The sequence below is a fragment of the Macrobrachium rosenbergii genome, chromosome 44, assembly GCF_040412425.1.
Source record: "Macrobrachium rosenbergii isolate ZJJX-2024 chromosome 44, ASM4041242v1, whole genome shotgun sequence".
Lineage (NCBI taxonomy): Eukaryota > Metazoa > Arthropoda > Malacostraca > Decapoda > Palaemonidae > Macrobrachium > Macrobrachium rosenbergii.
The window spans coordinates 34,225,093-34,241,625 of record NC_089784.1 but is presented as its reverse complement, the minus strand read 5'-3'; the positions used below and the strand labels follow the sequence as shown (position 1 = coordinate 34,241,625).

Genomic DNA, 16,533 nt, shown 5'->3' with positions numbered 1-16,533 from the left:
TTCAATTACTTCAGTAGTACCATCTTGTCAGTACAACACAACCTGCTAACCACTTGCCCATCTCATTTTTTACCTTTCTGACAGCCAGCCAAAACCCCTCGCAGAAGACAGTTTATTTCTGCATGCTTCCAGCTTAAGCAAATGGTTTGACAAGTCATTCATCAACATGAGAAGACTTGCTGAGCAGAGCAGGACTTTATTTCAGCTAAATCTTAAGTGACACTTACTCTACAGCATCTTATAAACATATGAAATATCTGAATTTCAAATGTTGTGCCCAAGGCGTGTGACATATATTCAAACTTTACTGTATTTCACAAATTGGCTTACAATTACTCAATAACCTGATGGTGAAAGGATTAATACATCTTAGGTTCAAACTTTACTGTATTTCACAAATTGGCTTACAATTACTCAATAACCTGATGGTGAAAGGATTAATACATCTTAGGTATATAAGAAAGATCACCTGCCATAGGATGATGCAACGAATTAAAGATTTCAGATCATTTTCGCTTGAAATATAAGTATCAGTGCTGAGAATTTCATCTGCACAGCCTAAAAATTTAGATGTCTCTTTGGGTAAGAGAATAGCACAATGAAAAATATTTCTAGTAATGTCCTGCACATGACAAGGACCTTTACACAATAGGCTTAAATCTGCATATCAAATATTGTAAACCACAATGAATAAATCAAAACTATCCAGTCTTACACTAAATGGATCTCATCTAAAACACAAAAAATATTTGCAAATAATGTGTTACTTACCACTGTATTTACTATCATCCACTTTTACCACCAGTATAAAAATAACAGTGTATTAATCTTTTAAAAGCTACAAATCCTTTGGCAGATGGTAGTCTGAACTTTCAAATCCATTAACATAATTCATGGCCACTTTTGGAAAGTTAAAACATCTTCTTCTTCACTGCTGTATACCTTTCCATGTACTGAAAGAAAAAAAAAGGCTCACTGCTATATAAAATGTTGGAAAAAAAAGACTACAGTATAAAGATTTTATAACACAAAAACATTTCTCAAACAGACCCATCGGTCATATTGAACCCAAATTGAGGTCACAATGTCCATAAATATGCAAATTCTGAAGTTTAAACTTCATCATACTTCAATAATAGGGGGAAGTGATCAACTAACCATTCAAGAGAGAAGTGGCAACCTAAGAAGTTTTTGTCTTCTGAGAATAAATGGAGTATGAAAAAGCATGACGATAAAAAGGGGAGGCAAAAGAGAATGCTCTGCAGTTCATGCCAGCAAAAGAACTTCTTTTGCCATGAGTAATGGTCCTAACAAGTACAACTCCATTCCCTTGCACATAGCATTTTTTAACATATTTGTCAAGAAAAGTGGAAGGACATCCCCAAGTACAGTATTTAGCAGTGATCTCAAAGGCCCTCTTGAAAAATAGTTAAACTGAGATGGCCTAATTTCATGAAGATTAACTATGACCTTACTAGTTTTAACATCAGAAACCCCTCCGTATGAAGAATAACCTCCCTAGCTAGAAAGACATTGTAATCTCAGAGACATGCCTTTCTCTCTTGTTTGCGGAGAAGTCTTAATCTTTTGCCTCTTAGATGTCTTATCTTCTTTAGGTAGTGGCAGAAGCCACTTACTGGGCAAAAAAAAAGTTCTCTGAACTACCAAACACTAAAACTGGGTGGGTTGATGAAATGGGCAGTGGTGCAGACACTAGCCACAATACAAAAAGGATGGGCTCGATACTTCACCATAAAATCACAAGAATAAATCGGAGCACAAGAAATGACGTCTTACCACTTGCATAGGTTCAAGAGTCTGAGACAGCATATTGGCGTCAGCTACGGTGCTATGTGGCATGGGTAGTGGCAAAAGTTGTAACTAAGCAGAGGCGTGCAATTCAAAATTTGAACTTCCGGGTGGCAGACAGAGAGATACAAACAAATTTTAATTTATGATCACGGTTGTTCGTATCTCTGAAAGTTCATAAGTGTCTGTATAATATTTCCTATAGTGGTAATTAGTTTTTCATTTTTCTGAGAATTATTAAAAAGAATTGCTCCATAAGCCTACATCCAATACTATCAAAATCATAAAGCACTACAACATTTGTAGCTCCATCCTTTTCATTTCCCACAACTGAAACACTTGGCCAACAAAATTCTGACGGAACACAGCTGGGCACTGTATACTGTATATATTACTAGGTAATCTGTTCAAGTTTTTCAGTTTGCTGGTATGTCAATATCAGAAAAGCTTATTAAATATTATAAGCACTGAACTGTAAAACTGAGACGTCATTACCCCAAAAGTGCTCAACATAGAATGAAGTTGCTAACAAAGATAAAAAGTTAGGGTAAGTGATCTTACTTTAAATATAAGATTCTACCTTTATTCATACAAAACATGTTCTTCCTTCATTTCAGGCATAAAGAGATATCTTACTGTATGGAAACATTACTAAACATTATCAATCCTTAAATGTGTTACTGCACATCTATATACACTATTCACAACCATTAAGTTATAAATGTCACTTAATATTCAATTCACTTTACCCCACAAATACCGAAGGGGAATTAAAATTGATAAGCGGTAGGTAGTCACCAGGGTGACTCAACCCAGATGACTACATATCATAATTATAATTCCTCTTCAGTATTGTTTCCAATGTAGAGTGAATTGGATATTAACTGACACTTGAACCTTACTGTATGCAAACAAAAAAATGTCATGATGACATGATAAAAACTAACATATATTATTTACCTTTCCATAGCCATCAACCTCTTCTAATTCCTTCATTTGGAAGAGGTTTCCTTCAAGGCACATCAGCGACACTTGTGAATCAGTGAGCAACTCTGTGGGAATTCCTGCAAGTGACAAACAATTCTCCTCCAGACGAAGAGTCTTCAAGCGAGGACATGAAGCAATTGAGGACGACACCTCAGATACCTGTGGAACAAGATTTGTTAACATTTTCCATAAACAAGCAATACTTAAACTGGTTTGATTTAATAAAATATCATCAGTGTCCAATGCAATACAGTACTGTATATCTAATTCCCACTTTAACAACTTAATTATTGGAACTGGAATTGGAATATAAAATTTTGGCCATAGGCCAAGCACTAGGACCAATGAGGTCATTCAGTGCTTTAAGGGGAACTGACAGTACAGAAGGTTTGAAAGGTGTAACAGGAGGAAAACCTTGCATTTGCTCTAATAAAAACTTGTTAGGAGTGGATGGACAATAAGATGGAAGAAAGAGATTATGAATGGAGGTCAGTAAAAGGAATGAAAGGGGCTGTAGCTAGGGGCTGCAGGGAAGCTGCAAAGAACCTTAAGTAATGTCTACAGTGCACCATGTGAGGTGCAGTGACAGCATTACCCCCTAGAGGGACTTGAATCATTAGACAAGGGTAGATGCAGAAAACAATTACCTGATTCATGTTCAAATTAACTTCAACTGCCTGTAGACTCTCAATGCCTTCAGGGATACAAGTAATCTGATTTCCACTGAGATCCACAGCATCAAGTTGAGGAAGACCACATAAACACAAAGGGAACTCAGTCAACTGGTTATCACTGCAATAACAACATTCATATATCTATATAAATAACAATAAAATGACAAGTGATAAGATTAAAGTTCCAGTGAAATCAATTTATTATATTTTACAATAAATCAACAACAAAAATTTATGAGACAAACTAAACAGATTAAACAGGTGTTCTATACTCGGAACTTGATAAATGAAAAAATTATCTATATCACCTGACTGTAATTGATTTCAAGTGTTTGAGACCAGAAAGAGAGTCTGGCAAGGATGTGATAAGGTTGGACCCTAGAGACAATGACTCCAATCTTGTCAATCTTCCCAGATCATCTGGGAGGTAGTCTGCAAATAAATACAACAGTACAGTACACCATTTCATAAAATAAAACTCTAGTACAGTGTAAACAAGGTGATGGAACTGACTAAGTGCAACGTTAATCCACCAGACAGACTGGCCTCATTTAATCTATAATCTCAGGAAGTGATGCATCATTATATCAAATTATATCAATATTCATGTGATTTACTTATTTTTAAGCCTATTTCCAAAAAGAAGTAGTAATATTAATCTTACGCATCATTTACACAGTATTTATAAAAAATATTTTTATAAATTATTAAAAACACTATACTATGCATCATTAGGGTAAATGAAATAAAAAAGAATTGTATGAACATACAGCATACAAGAGCCTATTCTGAAACATATGTACAATATGCTGCGTACAGTACACCATAGCCTAATTCGTGAGTCGTTGCAAAGCCTAGACAATCCATTCAAAAATTACAATTAGAAGATGATTGCTTGCTGGAAGCAAAGTGAATCTGGCCTACCAGTTCCTTGTAGGTAAGAAGCTAGCTTCTCATATACTTACTGTGTTGTCAGAAAGTCTCTTTGCATGTAACTTTCTTTCCTCCTGAATGTAATATAAAAATTTAAGCCAAAGGCCAAGCACTGGGACCTATGAGGTCATTTAGTGCTGAAAGGGAAATTGAGAATAAAAAGGTTTTAAAGGTGTAACAGGAGGAAAACCTCTCAGTTGCACTATGAAACAACTGTTATGAGAGGGTGGAAAGTAAAATGGAAGATAGAGGATGTGAATGGAGGTACAGTACGCGAAATGAAAGGGGTTGCAGCTAGGGGACAAGGGACCCTGCAAAAAACCATAAGCAACCCCTACAGTGCACTGCATGAGATGCATTGAAGGCGCTATCCCCTACAGGGTTTTTCAGCTGAAAGACTTGAAGATCTGCACTCATATGAGGTGAATTTCATCATTGATAAGTGATCTGAAATATTTTCATCTGATTCAGTGAACTCATTCATGAAAATCAGTGTTTAGCAAACAAGACGTGCTTCCTCGATTTGTTCTTTGTTGTACGTGGCAACTACCTGCGTTAATGTTGTATTTTTATTTACTGCACATTAATGCTTTCTTGTGTATCAGCATTTATCTTTTAAGACTTTTAATACCTCAGACTAGTACATTATAATTTAATAACCTTCCTCAATAAAGGTACCCAGTGCTATTGCTTTGCTTTTACCATAGTTTTCTTTGGCTTATATCTTATTCTTTTGGATTCCTTAGCAATAATTCTTACTTTATTATGATTCTGATATATTCTGCATGTTATAATAAGCTTCTGTGTTTGTCCTTACTCTAAATATCACATTGCCAAGAGAAGCTGTACTGAAATTACAATAGCTACATATCTTAGCTCATTTATTTCTATACATATGTTTTGTGCTTAACTATATTCTGATGGTTTATTATTTTAGGAAAAGTGTAAGCTTTTCATTTTATGATATTTTTCATTGATTTCAGCTGTGTTGAGAAATGTTCATGACTTTCCACAATAATTTTATTTTGTTTCCCTCTCGTCACCATGTCAGGATTAGCCTAGAAACCTGGGCATTTACACCACAATCCAGTCATAGGTTTGCTTCTAAATTTTTTTGAATGCTGTGCCTATTCAAATAAGAACCTAATTTTAGCTTTCTGAGTAGTCACCTATAGGAACATAACAGGGAGCTTACAGCAAAAGGCAGCTTCCTATGCCTGAGATATTTCGCCTAACTTAATCTAGCTTTGTTTATTTTTCCCAACCCTTACTAAGGGAGACTTCATTCCCCTATCCTTTTCTGTTTATTGTTTCATACTCTGGGACCTGAGGACCTTGCATCAATGAGAAGAGGTCCTACATCACCTCTAAGCAGTGATACCATTATACTGAAACCAATCAATGTTACCAAAAAAAAATCTTAGGACTTACATACTACATAATGGACCATCTCCAAACATCAACAGCTTCTTGAGGTTCTTCCCTATATGAAATTTAAGACAAAGCTGCTACCAAACACCATGAAGACAGTCATCATCCAAATGTTATTCTAGGATTTGCAATGACTCACAAATAAAATTATATAACAATGGATTTGTACACAAATAATCTTATTACAACTTCAAAATACCTGTATTACATATCTAGACCAAAATATTCATTGATATAGAGTATCAGAAATGAGTAAACAGAACACTTACTTATTTTATTCCCATTCACATTAAGATGCTTTAGGTTTGAAAGCTCACATACAGAAGGAGGTAAAGCTGGGAGCTTGTTTGAAGACAAATCTAAGGTTCGTAAAACTTTTATGACAGCAGACAAATCTGGTACCTGGAGGGACAAATTTGAAAGGTTAAATATAGTGAAAATAATCTGAAAATACAAAGTACAGTAGTGACACCTAATACCCACACCCCTTTAATTCTCACTTATGGTGAATGCTGATTATGACAGCATCAATCAAGTACTGAACAGTTTCTTAAACAAGATTATTAATAATAGGCAACATTTCTCCCCACAAAGAGGTACATTTCTGGCAAATACTCTCATCCCAAATGTGTTTCAATCAAGATGGCTGTGAGAAAGGCATAAGCAAGTAAAAGGAAAAATAAACTAAGAGGTTTTACCAAGGATATAAAAACTTGATGCATAAACTGATGCACATTATTAGGAACAAAGCTTATGGACCTGGAGCCAGGAACATCACTGAGCACAGCAATTAATAATTACAAAACATAAAATGTGACTGGTCATATTCAAAATGCTTCAAAATGAACATTAAGAAAATAAACAGAAAATTTATGCACTTCAATCTTTTCCTCTCTCCCTCTCTCATTATCTCCTCATTACCTGTGTATTCCTTACTATTCATTACACTAAGTGATAATGATTTGTGTAATTTGTCCTTTCATAACCTGGACATAAAACTCTCACAACTGATAACCTTAACACTACTATTTTAGTAAATCACTTACGATTATCTACTCTTAAATAACTGATACAGAGCTCTTATCTTTGCAACATAGGAATTCTGTAGTAATACTATACAGAAATACATTAATAATCAGCAGTTGTGAGCAAACTTATACCCATCAGAAATACTGTATTTCATATTACCATGAGATGCAGTGACATTTCCTTTAAGTTTCATAAGTTCTGTGTTCAATAATCAGTCTAATACCTGCATCATTTTCTTAAATCCATTTTAAATGTTTCAAACACATTACATTCTGCACGTTCTTTAACACTGGTGGGATAGGCATAGGCAATACATGCACTATTTACAAGAGCTCATGCAAATATGCTTTACCAACTGTTCTCAACCAATTAACCTTTCCAAAATTCTTGCAGTAAAGTACCCAGATGCTTTCTTACTCCTACCAGTTTTCAACACCAAATAGAATCTGATTAATAACAACAGTACCATGTTTAAGAACTAATGATAATAAAGGCACTCAATTTATTAACTCTAAGAGCAAAATCAAGATTAAAACTCCTTATACATCTGGAAGTGTCATAATCCTTTTCAGTGATGAATGCCTCTCGTAGCTGAACTGAATCATTGGGACAAAACCAAAGGGTACCTCCCAACTTTAAGATGGGATATCATGTGTGCACTGTTAATAAGGGGGACAGGGGTACCCCTTGCCAGTTAAGACTTGGTGTTCAGGGATAGGTCAAGATGAATTTGTGTATTTCAACTATATATAATTCATGGTACTTAAGGTCAACTCTAAATGTGAGATTTGCTTCCTACACTGGTAAAAAACCAGCATCCAAGATTAGGTTAGATTTAGGAGGGTAAGGTCAGGATGCAACCTCATGTTTTACTCTACGAATTACAGCAGTTTAAGTCGAGCTAAGTGGAAGGGTCCTGGGAAGGACAAAACAGGCCCAAGCACTCAAGATTAGGTTAGGTTAAGGAAGGTAAGGTTAGGAAGCCTCCCTATAATTGATCTTGTGACATCCTTGTCCTTAATGTTTTAATATGAATTAAGGACATGAACCATGCATTATTCTGATAGCTTATCTTGTGAAATACACATTTTAGACCATTTTTCATCATTCAGTTCCTCCCATAACTGTTACAAATATGGGGCTGGTGATACACAAAAACACCAACAATAATGGCAAAAATGCATTAAACATCATAAAGGAGTCAGGAAAGTAGGCCTATATGGTTCATGTACATGGCATGGAATTGAAGTAGCATAGTACTATCTTTGTTTCTTGTAAATTTCTCACTAAAATTCAGTAATTAGGATTTTATTACAGTAGTTGTTTCTGGTCATAATTATATATACTGTTTTACTCTAATATGCATTCACACAGGCTGAAAACCACCATACTTGAATATTCCCTTTGTCAGTATATGACTGTTCATTACAGCTACCCTATTACTGTATTAACTGTTTTACTAATAACTGATAGTTGCTGACCAAAATATTTACTGCCTTTTAGTTATGTTTATGATATCTACCACCTTTTGTTTATGGTTTTGAGTTCATTCCCAATGGGACTGGTACTAAACATGGTGCCCGTTTTGTTCAAAGAGTGGTGGTTACCAAACTAAAGGGGCATGGTACTAGTGTGTAGTTTTACCATTTTTATTAGTGTATTCCTTTTTCAGCTTAGTCTACCATCTTTCAATGTTTTATTGGTTCAGACATGACTCTTTACACTGTCTACTTCTGATCATAAGCAAAATGTTAACATACACATAAAAATATAATCAAGACATGTAAATAAAACAATTACACATGTAATAAAGCAATGAGCTCGTGGCCATAAGTTATAGCCTGAAAAATAAAAAACTGGCTCAAAGCAAACAGATAATTCTAAGGAAGAGCTCCACATAGACATTTTTATTAATGTAATTTTTATACTGAACAATATAGAAAAGGGTGTACTATGTATGATGCAGTACAGGTGGGATAACTTGAAAAATTTACTGAAATAATGTGAGAAATCTAATGTTGTTCATTTATGTTTTTACGCTCATCCCCAAGGGGCTGGTACTAAAGATGGAGTCTAGCAGAGCTTTTCTGTGAAAAACATATACAAGACACAGTACATTTCTCAAATTATCTCACCTGTACTGCATTTGCCTAGCCCATAGGCTATACACCCTTCCCTGTATTTTTGTCAATAAATTTTATTGATTAACTATATATCCTTGTGGAGCCCTTTGGTAAAATTACCACCCTGTAAAACTGAAGACTACTACTGCAGTCTTGTTCCCACCAGTCGCTGACCAGAATATTCACTGCCTTTTGGTTATGTCCTTTGTTTATATTTATGATATATAGTATGCCATCTTTCGTTTATGTTTATACGTTTATCCCCAGGGGGCTGGTACTAAACATGGCACCAACTTTGTTCACAGAGTGGTAGTTACCAAACCAGGGAGTTGTATTAGTAGTCTTCAGGATAAATTTAAAGGAAACAGTCGCATGAAGATGTCCTTTATTAATGTAATCTTTTAACTGAAGAATATTGAAATGGGTGCATATAATGCAGCACAGATAAGATAATCTGAGACATTTACAGAAATACTGAGTACTTTAGCATCTTCTGTTTATATTTTTACTTTCATGCCCGAAGGGCTGGTACTATTCATGGCGTCCCATGGAGCTATTCTACATAAAAACAAAAACAAAAGACAGCAAATTTCTCATATTATATATCTCACTTATTCTGCATCATCTACACCTTTTTCTACATTGTTCAGTCAAAAAAGTTCATTAATAAATAATATCTCCATGTGTTGCTCTCACTCAGAATTACCAAATTATTCATTAACCACTCAAGTAATTCTACAGAAAAGTTCCATGGAGTGCCCTATTTAATTCCAGCCTCTCAGAGATTACGTAAAGACAAAAAATAAATAAAAGGAGGTAGATTTTTCAAAGTATCTCACCTGTACTGCATTAGCCTAGCTGATATGAGTAGGACTAGCAATAGCTCTGCATGGGGTATTACTTTGGAAATTGATTTTTCCTATAGTATTTTGGTTGCTTATCAAGAATTTACCATTATTTTTTGTTAGTCGTCTGTAATTAACCTGTAATTAACCTCAGAAGTTGTATGCTGGCCATCCTGGAATGCTATCATGCATGCACAGTGTTACAGGAGCTTTTGGTAAAAAAGTGGAGTTTCCTTCACCAGGGGACCCACATTAGGTTACTATTGTTCCTTTTATGATAGGATTCCTTAGCCAATCCCTTCTTAAACACATGGTTTCCTAAAGACTTACACATACGCAGAACCATTCCATAACAACAACATAGAAGCCGGGTCTTTCTCCCATGTTTTCCCCTAGCCAAAACCCAGTGTTCCTAAAGGGTCCCCAACCATACTGGGTAAATATGAGGTTAATAATAATTGACCAACAATAAACAACACCACCTCCTTCATCAGCAACACTAGAAGTATAGGAAAAATCAATTTCCAAGGTAACAGTCCATGTGGAGCTGTTGCTTAGATTTACCCTGATATGCACCATTATCTGTATTTTTGTCAAAAAATTTTATGCTAAAACTGAAGACAACTAACGCACCCCTCAGGTCAGGAAACTACTATACTTTACATGCAAAATGGGTGCAATGTTTAGTGCCAGCCCCTTGGGAATAAACATAAAGATATATAAAAAAAAAACTAAATATCATAAACATGCTCAAAGTGATAAATACAGCCAAAAGGCAGTAAATATCACAATCGCCTAGTGGAGGGAACCAGGCCGCAGTAATAAACTTCAGTTTTACCAATTTTACTAATAAACATCTCTGTGCAGAGTTCGGTAACACTACAGGGTAACTCTCCATGGACTGATATGTTGTAGTTATGGAATGGTTCTGTATATACATGTGCAAGTCATTAGGGAACCATATGTTCAAGAAGGGATTAGCTAAGGAAACCTATTATAAAAGGAACTATACTAACCTAACATATCCTAACCTAACCTAACCTAGCGGGCCGCCAGCCCTGGTGAAGGAAACTCCACCTTTTCACCAAAAGTTCCCCTATAACACTGTGCATGCGTGATAGCATTCCAGGATGGGCAGCATACAAAAAATTTCATTTCTGATATCAATTACAGGTTAATTACAGTAAATTGCTAAAAAGCAACCAAAATACTACAGGAAAAGTCAATTTCCAAAGTAATACCAAATGCGGAGCAACCCCATGGTTCTACCTTACCGTTATCTACTAAGCCTGTATTAGCTACCCGTCAGGCTAGGCAGCCGTCTTATAGGCTACTAGACTAACCAACAACCTAACCTGTTGAACGAGAGGACGTCACGTCCTATACTATACGAGGTGAACCTACGCTATGCCATGATCAATATGTCTTTAAAACTACGGAAATCATATTTAGGAGTATTTTTTGAAATACACGATAACCTAAAACGTCAGCACTGACAGCTGACACGGTGGGCACGTCACAACTCTCGTAGAAGGGTGCCCGTAGAACCTCCTCACCTCCGTTAGCTTCCTATTCGATAACACAAGGGCGCCCGTCTTCTGGGCCGTCTCCATATGCGCCCTAACGCCACTCGATGATGTCTGCCCCATTTTTGACGGCTGTTACAAGTCAAACTGCAGGAGAGGAGCTGCCTAGCGGTCTTTTATTGACAGCTATTGACAGAAGAGTCAGGGAATCTACTCAGCTAAGCCCGGACGAAAACAAACGCCGCCATCAGCTGATTCTTATCTGCTGGGTCCTCGAGGAGCTCGGTAAGGGCGAGGCATTTTTCCCCCCATTCTTTTTCTTTGTTTCAGTGAAGTTTTTTATCTTCTTCCTTCGTTCTTTTTCATCATTAAATGGATGAATTGTAATAACCTTGTTCTGCAGTGTTTGAAATATTCTACAGCGCATTTATCCCGTGGGTCCTAATAAGAAATATTTTTGTTTCCATCCTACAAAAGTGTTGAGAACATTCATTCCACTTTTTCAATCTACAGGTTCTGGTGAAAAATAGCTTTATATTTCCTCTTACTCAAGTTTTGCCTATTTATTTTGTTCATTTTCACCCTACATGGATTAAATTGTTCGCGTGGTTTTGTGAATATTCTACAGAACATCTATTCCGTAGGTCCAAATAAAAAAAATCTTTGCGTCTGCATATTCTTAATATGCCTCCTAGAATTTATTCTATAGGGTCTAATAAAAAGGAATAGCATTATCTTTAAGACATTAAAATATTTGAATAGTGCTAAGAATATTCTACAAAACATTTATTCTGTAGGTTATAACAAAAAATATCTGTATATTTGCTTTATTTACAAACAATAATTTCATGTTTTGTTCCAGTGTTGTGAATATTCCACGACTAATTTATTCTGTAGATTCTAATTAAAAATAGTTTTATATCTGCCTTATGTAAACACTAATTTCTTATTTAATTCGAAGAAGCGATTTCCAACCAAAAAACAAGTAGTTCAACCTATATGAAAACAGTAGTTCCACAGTGCATAAAAACATTCAGTACCGCATCGTATTCCTGCTAATCAATATACGCAAATTAAGATTAACTTATCACGCCACTTCCATAATGGCGTCCCATTGCACGCAATGCCTTTGGTCTTCCGTGTCATCATTACTGTAGCGGCAAGAACAATGGTAGTTATTTTTATTTGACCTTCGTATGAATGATTCATCCAGATCTTGACCATACGTATTGCGCTGCACAGAAGAAAATCTTTGTTTTTACCTGAGCCTGAGTATATGTGTTGACATCACGGCTTTCTTTTAAAGGGTGAATTTACGCTATCAATTGCTTCTTTGTTTAATCCTTAAAAATATTTTGGAGATAAACAAAAACCTAAACTTTCTCTACGGATTCGTACGACCACACAAACACACGCAAAGTTTTCTGAACAGACAGCAAGAGAAAAACTCCAAATGAATACAATGTCGAGGACAGTTTTAACGTTTTGTAAGATTTTTACTGGATTGTTAATATAACATCGATGATGCTTATTAAAGTCTTTTAAAAAAAGAGACTGGTCTGAGTTTAAACAAAAGACGCAAGCTCCTTAAGCCTATGTGCGCTGATGGCTGACGGTGTTGACGTCAAGCTATCCAGACTAGCGTGATGTAAAAAGTAGGTTCAAGCGGACCGCCATGAGAGTTAGATATATCCGAAAACCTTTTCATATTGAATCACGAGTCGTAATAGATCATGACTACAAGGTCTAACGTCAAGGAACTGAGAAAATCTTCACCTTAAAATAATACATGATACGATATCAGGGTTGCCGAGCCACGGGAAAATGCTTCTTGCTCAAGTGAGAATAATTTATATAGAAAATTATATCTTATAACAAGTTCAAAAATCATTTTATATGTTTATTATGAAGGAGACCTACTTGATACACAAAATTATAAAAATGTTAGACTTCTGACGGCTGTTTCAGAGAAACTGCGGAAATATCTGATGTGGAGAATACGAGTTGGAATTACTTTCTCCAAAAGAACAGGTTAAAGCAAACAGAACACTTACTGTAAACTACTAAAAACAGCGCGAAGTTTCTTCGGCGCAATCGAGTTTTCTCTACAGCCGCTATAGCATATAATCAAGGCCACCGAAAATAAATCTATCTTTTGGTGGTCTCGGTATAATGCTGTATGAACGCGGCCCATGAAACTTTAACCACGGCCGGTGGTCGCCTATCCTATATCGTTGTCAGAGGCACGGTTATGGCTAAATTGAACCTTGAATAAAATAAAAAAAAAAATACTGAAGCTAGAGGGCTGCAATTTGGTATGCTTGATGATTGGAGGGTGGATGATCAACATATCAATTTTCAGACCTCTAGCCTCAACAGTTTTTTTAAGATCTGAGGGCGGACAGAAAAAGTGCGGACGGACAGACAAAGCCGGCACAATAGTTTTCTTTTACAGAAAACTAAAATGCTACTAAAAAGTACGAAAACTTTACCAAAACAACCCATAAAGAGATAAATAAATCTGAGAGACTGGCGTTGATTTTCACGAGTGAAGGGGGAGAATATTCTTTAGGCCTAATGTTTTACGCTATCAGAATAAATATTTCTACTTACAATTTTGAATATATTTACACGCTTGCACAGCCTGTTTGTCGGTTGATATGTAAACCACAAGTGAATTTCCTAAAATAATATATTGGCGAGAAATGTTAGTTGTACAAAATAAAATAAAAAAATTATTGAAACTTGTAGGCTAATGTAGAAAAAAAAACTGGAGGACAGTATGACAAACATCCATATTTCCTCGAGGTGTCTTTTTCGCAGGAAAAACTGGAGGACATAAAGTCACGTAGAACAATAATTGCTCTTTGTGTCTTTTTCGTAGAATGCTACTTTAAAATATTATATAAAGAAAATCTTAACATTAAAACGCATATCTCATATCGACAAATCGACACTCCATAGACTAATAATATCAATGCGTCGCTGCTGGTGTCCTATTAATAGGGATGAGGCAGAAGCAAAGTTAATGTTGATGGGGCCTCGTTAAGTGAATTTGCAGTAGACAGTGGAGGGCTACATGAACAAGAGCAAGGTTAAGATGATGATTGGAAATTAGGATGATACAAGAAGTAAATATGGATGATAGAAGAAACAGAAATGAATGATTTGTATGGATCCATCAGTGAATAATAGATGACGATTGGAACTGGAGCTGGAATATAAAATCTAGGCTAAAGGCCAAGCACTGGAACCTATGAGGTTATTCAGCGCTGAGGATAACCTTGAAATAATTGTTAGGAGAGGGAGGAAAGCAAGGTGGAAGAAAGGCAATATGAAGGGAGGTACAGTAAAAGAAATGAAAGGGGTTGCAGCTAGGAGCATAAGGGACGCTGCAGAAAACCTTAAGTAATGCCTACAATGCACTGTGCTCATTTTCTTATTGGATTCACTTGGAAGATCTTCATTATTGTGTCTTCTACATACCCAACATCCTCCATTTCCTTCATGGCATCATTTCTGACCCAATCACTTTTATCTGAATCCTAATGTTCTTCACGAAGCTTTAATCTCAAAGTGACAAAATCTTTATGATATAGTTTCAATGTCATACTGTGATTCATATCCGCATGGCAATACAGAATACAGATCATATTAGGCAATTTCACCTCATCTGGCTTTCAGATCTTCCAGCCAACAGACTGTTTGATTTGCCTCAGTTTGTCTTTCACTAAATTCCGTTATAAGAGAACTAAATATTTGAAAGACTGTAACATTGATCCTGTCACCAGGTAGTGTCATTTCATCCTTTTCTGGATCCTCTCTTCTAATTATTTACGTTCTCTTAGATTTTTGTTAGGTCCGTCTTCTTAGGTTTGTGATGCATTCTGTTGAGCAAGCCTTGGAAGAATCATCAACATCATTTAAATATTGAGTCTCATACATACATACACACACACATCCTCCATTTAAAAAACAATTCAAAGGAAAGAGAAACAACAGTGGTACTGACCATTCGACTTACTGTCCTTTACTTAGCAAGACAGTAAAGGACAGTAAGTTGAAAGGCCTAAGCATCACTCTGTTGTTTTCTTCCTTCGTGGCAAGCTTTATATTTATCACGTTCCACATTTTCGTGATTCAGTTATACATACATATATGTGTGTGTTACAATAAACTAAAAAATTATTATTTAAAGAAAACCATATTCCGAGACTATATATATATATATATATATATATATATATATATATATATATATATATATATATATATATATAAATATATATATATATTAATATATATATATATATATATATATATATATATATATATATATATATATATTATATATGTGTGTGTATGTATATTCTAGGCCTTTCGACTTACTGTCCTTTACTTAACAAGATAGTAAAGGACAGTAAGTCGAAAGGCCTAGCACCACTCTGTCGTCTCTCTTTCCTTCATGGCTTTTATTTATCGTTCCACATTTTCGTGATTCAGTGATACATTCATACATATAAGTGTTGTAAAAAAATTATTATTTTAAAGAAAACCTAATAAACTTATTATTTAAAAACCATATTCCGAGACTATTATGTATATATATATATATATATATATATATATATATATATATATATATATATATATATATATATATATATATATATATATATATATATATTACTGTTTGGGTTATGAGAAAAAAATATTTTTCAAATTTTAATACTCCTGCTATTTTATGTGATGAGATTCTATCACTTATTATAAAAATCACCGTTATTTTGATATTGTGTGAAAAAGGTCCCCACCGATGCACTTAAAGTTTGAGTTCTCACCAAAATAGGGAAAACACTGCATTTTGTTATCTTAGACACCTTACAAACAAGTATTTTATATGCTATTCAAGCAGAATGAGTAATCCTTGTTGATAATTCAGGTTTCATGAGCCCAATTGTATTTTAATTTGAGACTATTGATCACAATTTAACAAGTGATAAACCCTAGAATAGAAACCTTTGGGTGATTTTCTCCAGGTAAAATTTGGATGATGCAATACTACCACAGTGTGTTTGGGTGTATTGCATCATCTATTGCATCATCATAGGCTGGCTCAGTAGCTTCAGTAATGTTCAGTTCCCTCTCGGACTTGACAACCATTGGATGTGCTGCC

General features: G+C 35.3%; 1 protein-coding gene across 1 annotated transcript; it reads right to left on the bottom strand.

Moving 5' to 3' along the window:
- Positions 1-369: 369 nt before the first annotated feature.
- LOC136829513 (leucine-rich repeat-containing protein 57-like) lies at positions 370-11,632 on the bottom strand. The gene is made up of 6 exons (XM_067088307.1): positions 11,388-11,632; positions 6,104-6,236; positions 3,779-3,902; positions 3,444-3,588; positions 2,770-2,955; positions 370-953 (listed from the first exon to the last, which is right to left on the bottom strand). The coding sequence occupies exons 1-6, from the start codon at positions 11,478-11,480 to the stop codon at positions 912-914; spliced, it is 723 nt and encodes a 240-aa protein (XP_066944408.1). The 5' UTR covers positions 11,481-11,632; the 3' UTR covers positions 370-911.
- Positions 11,633-16,533: the final 4,901 nt, after the last annotated feature.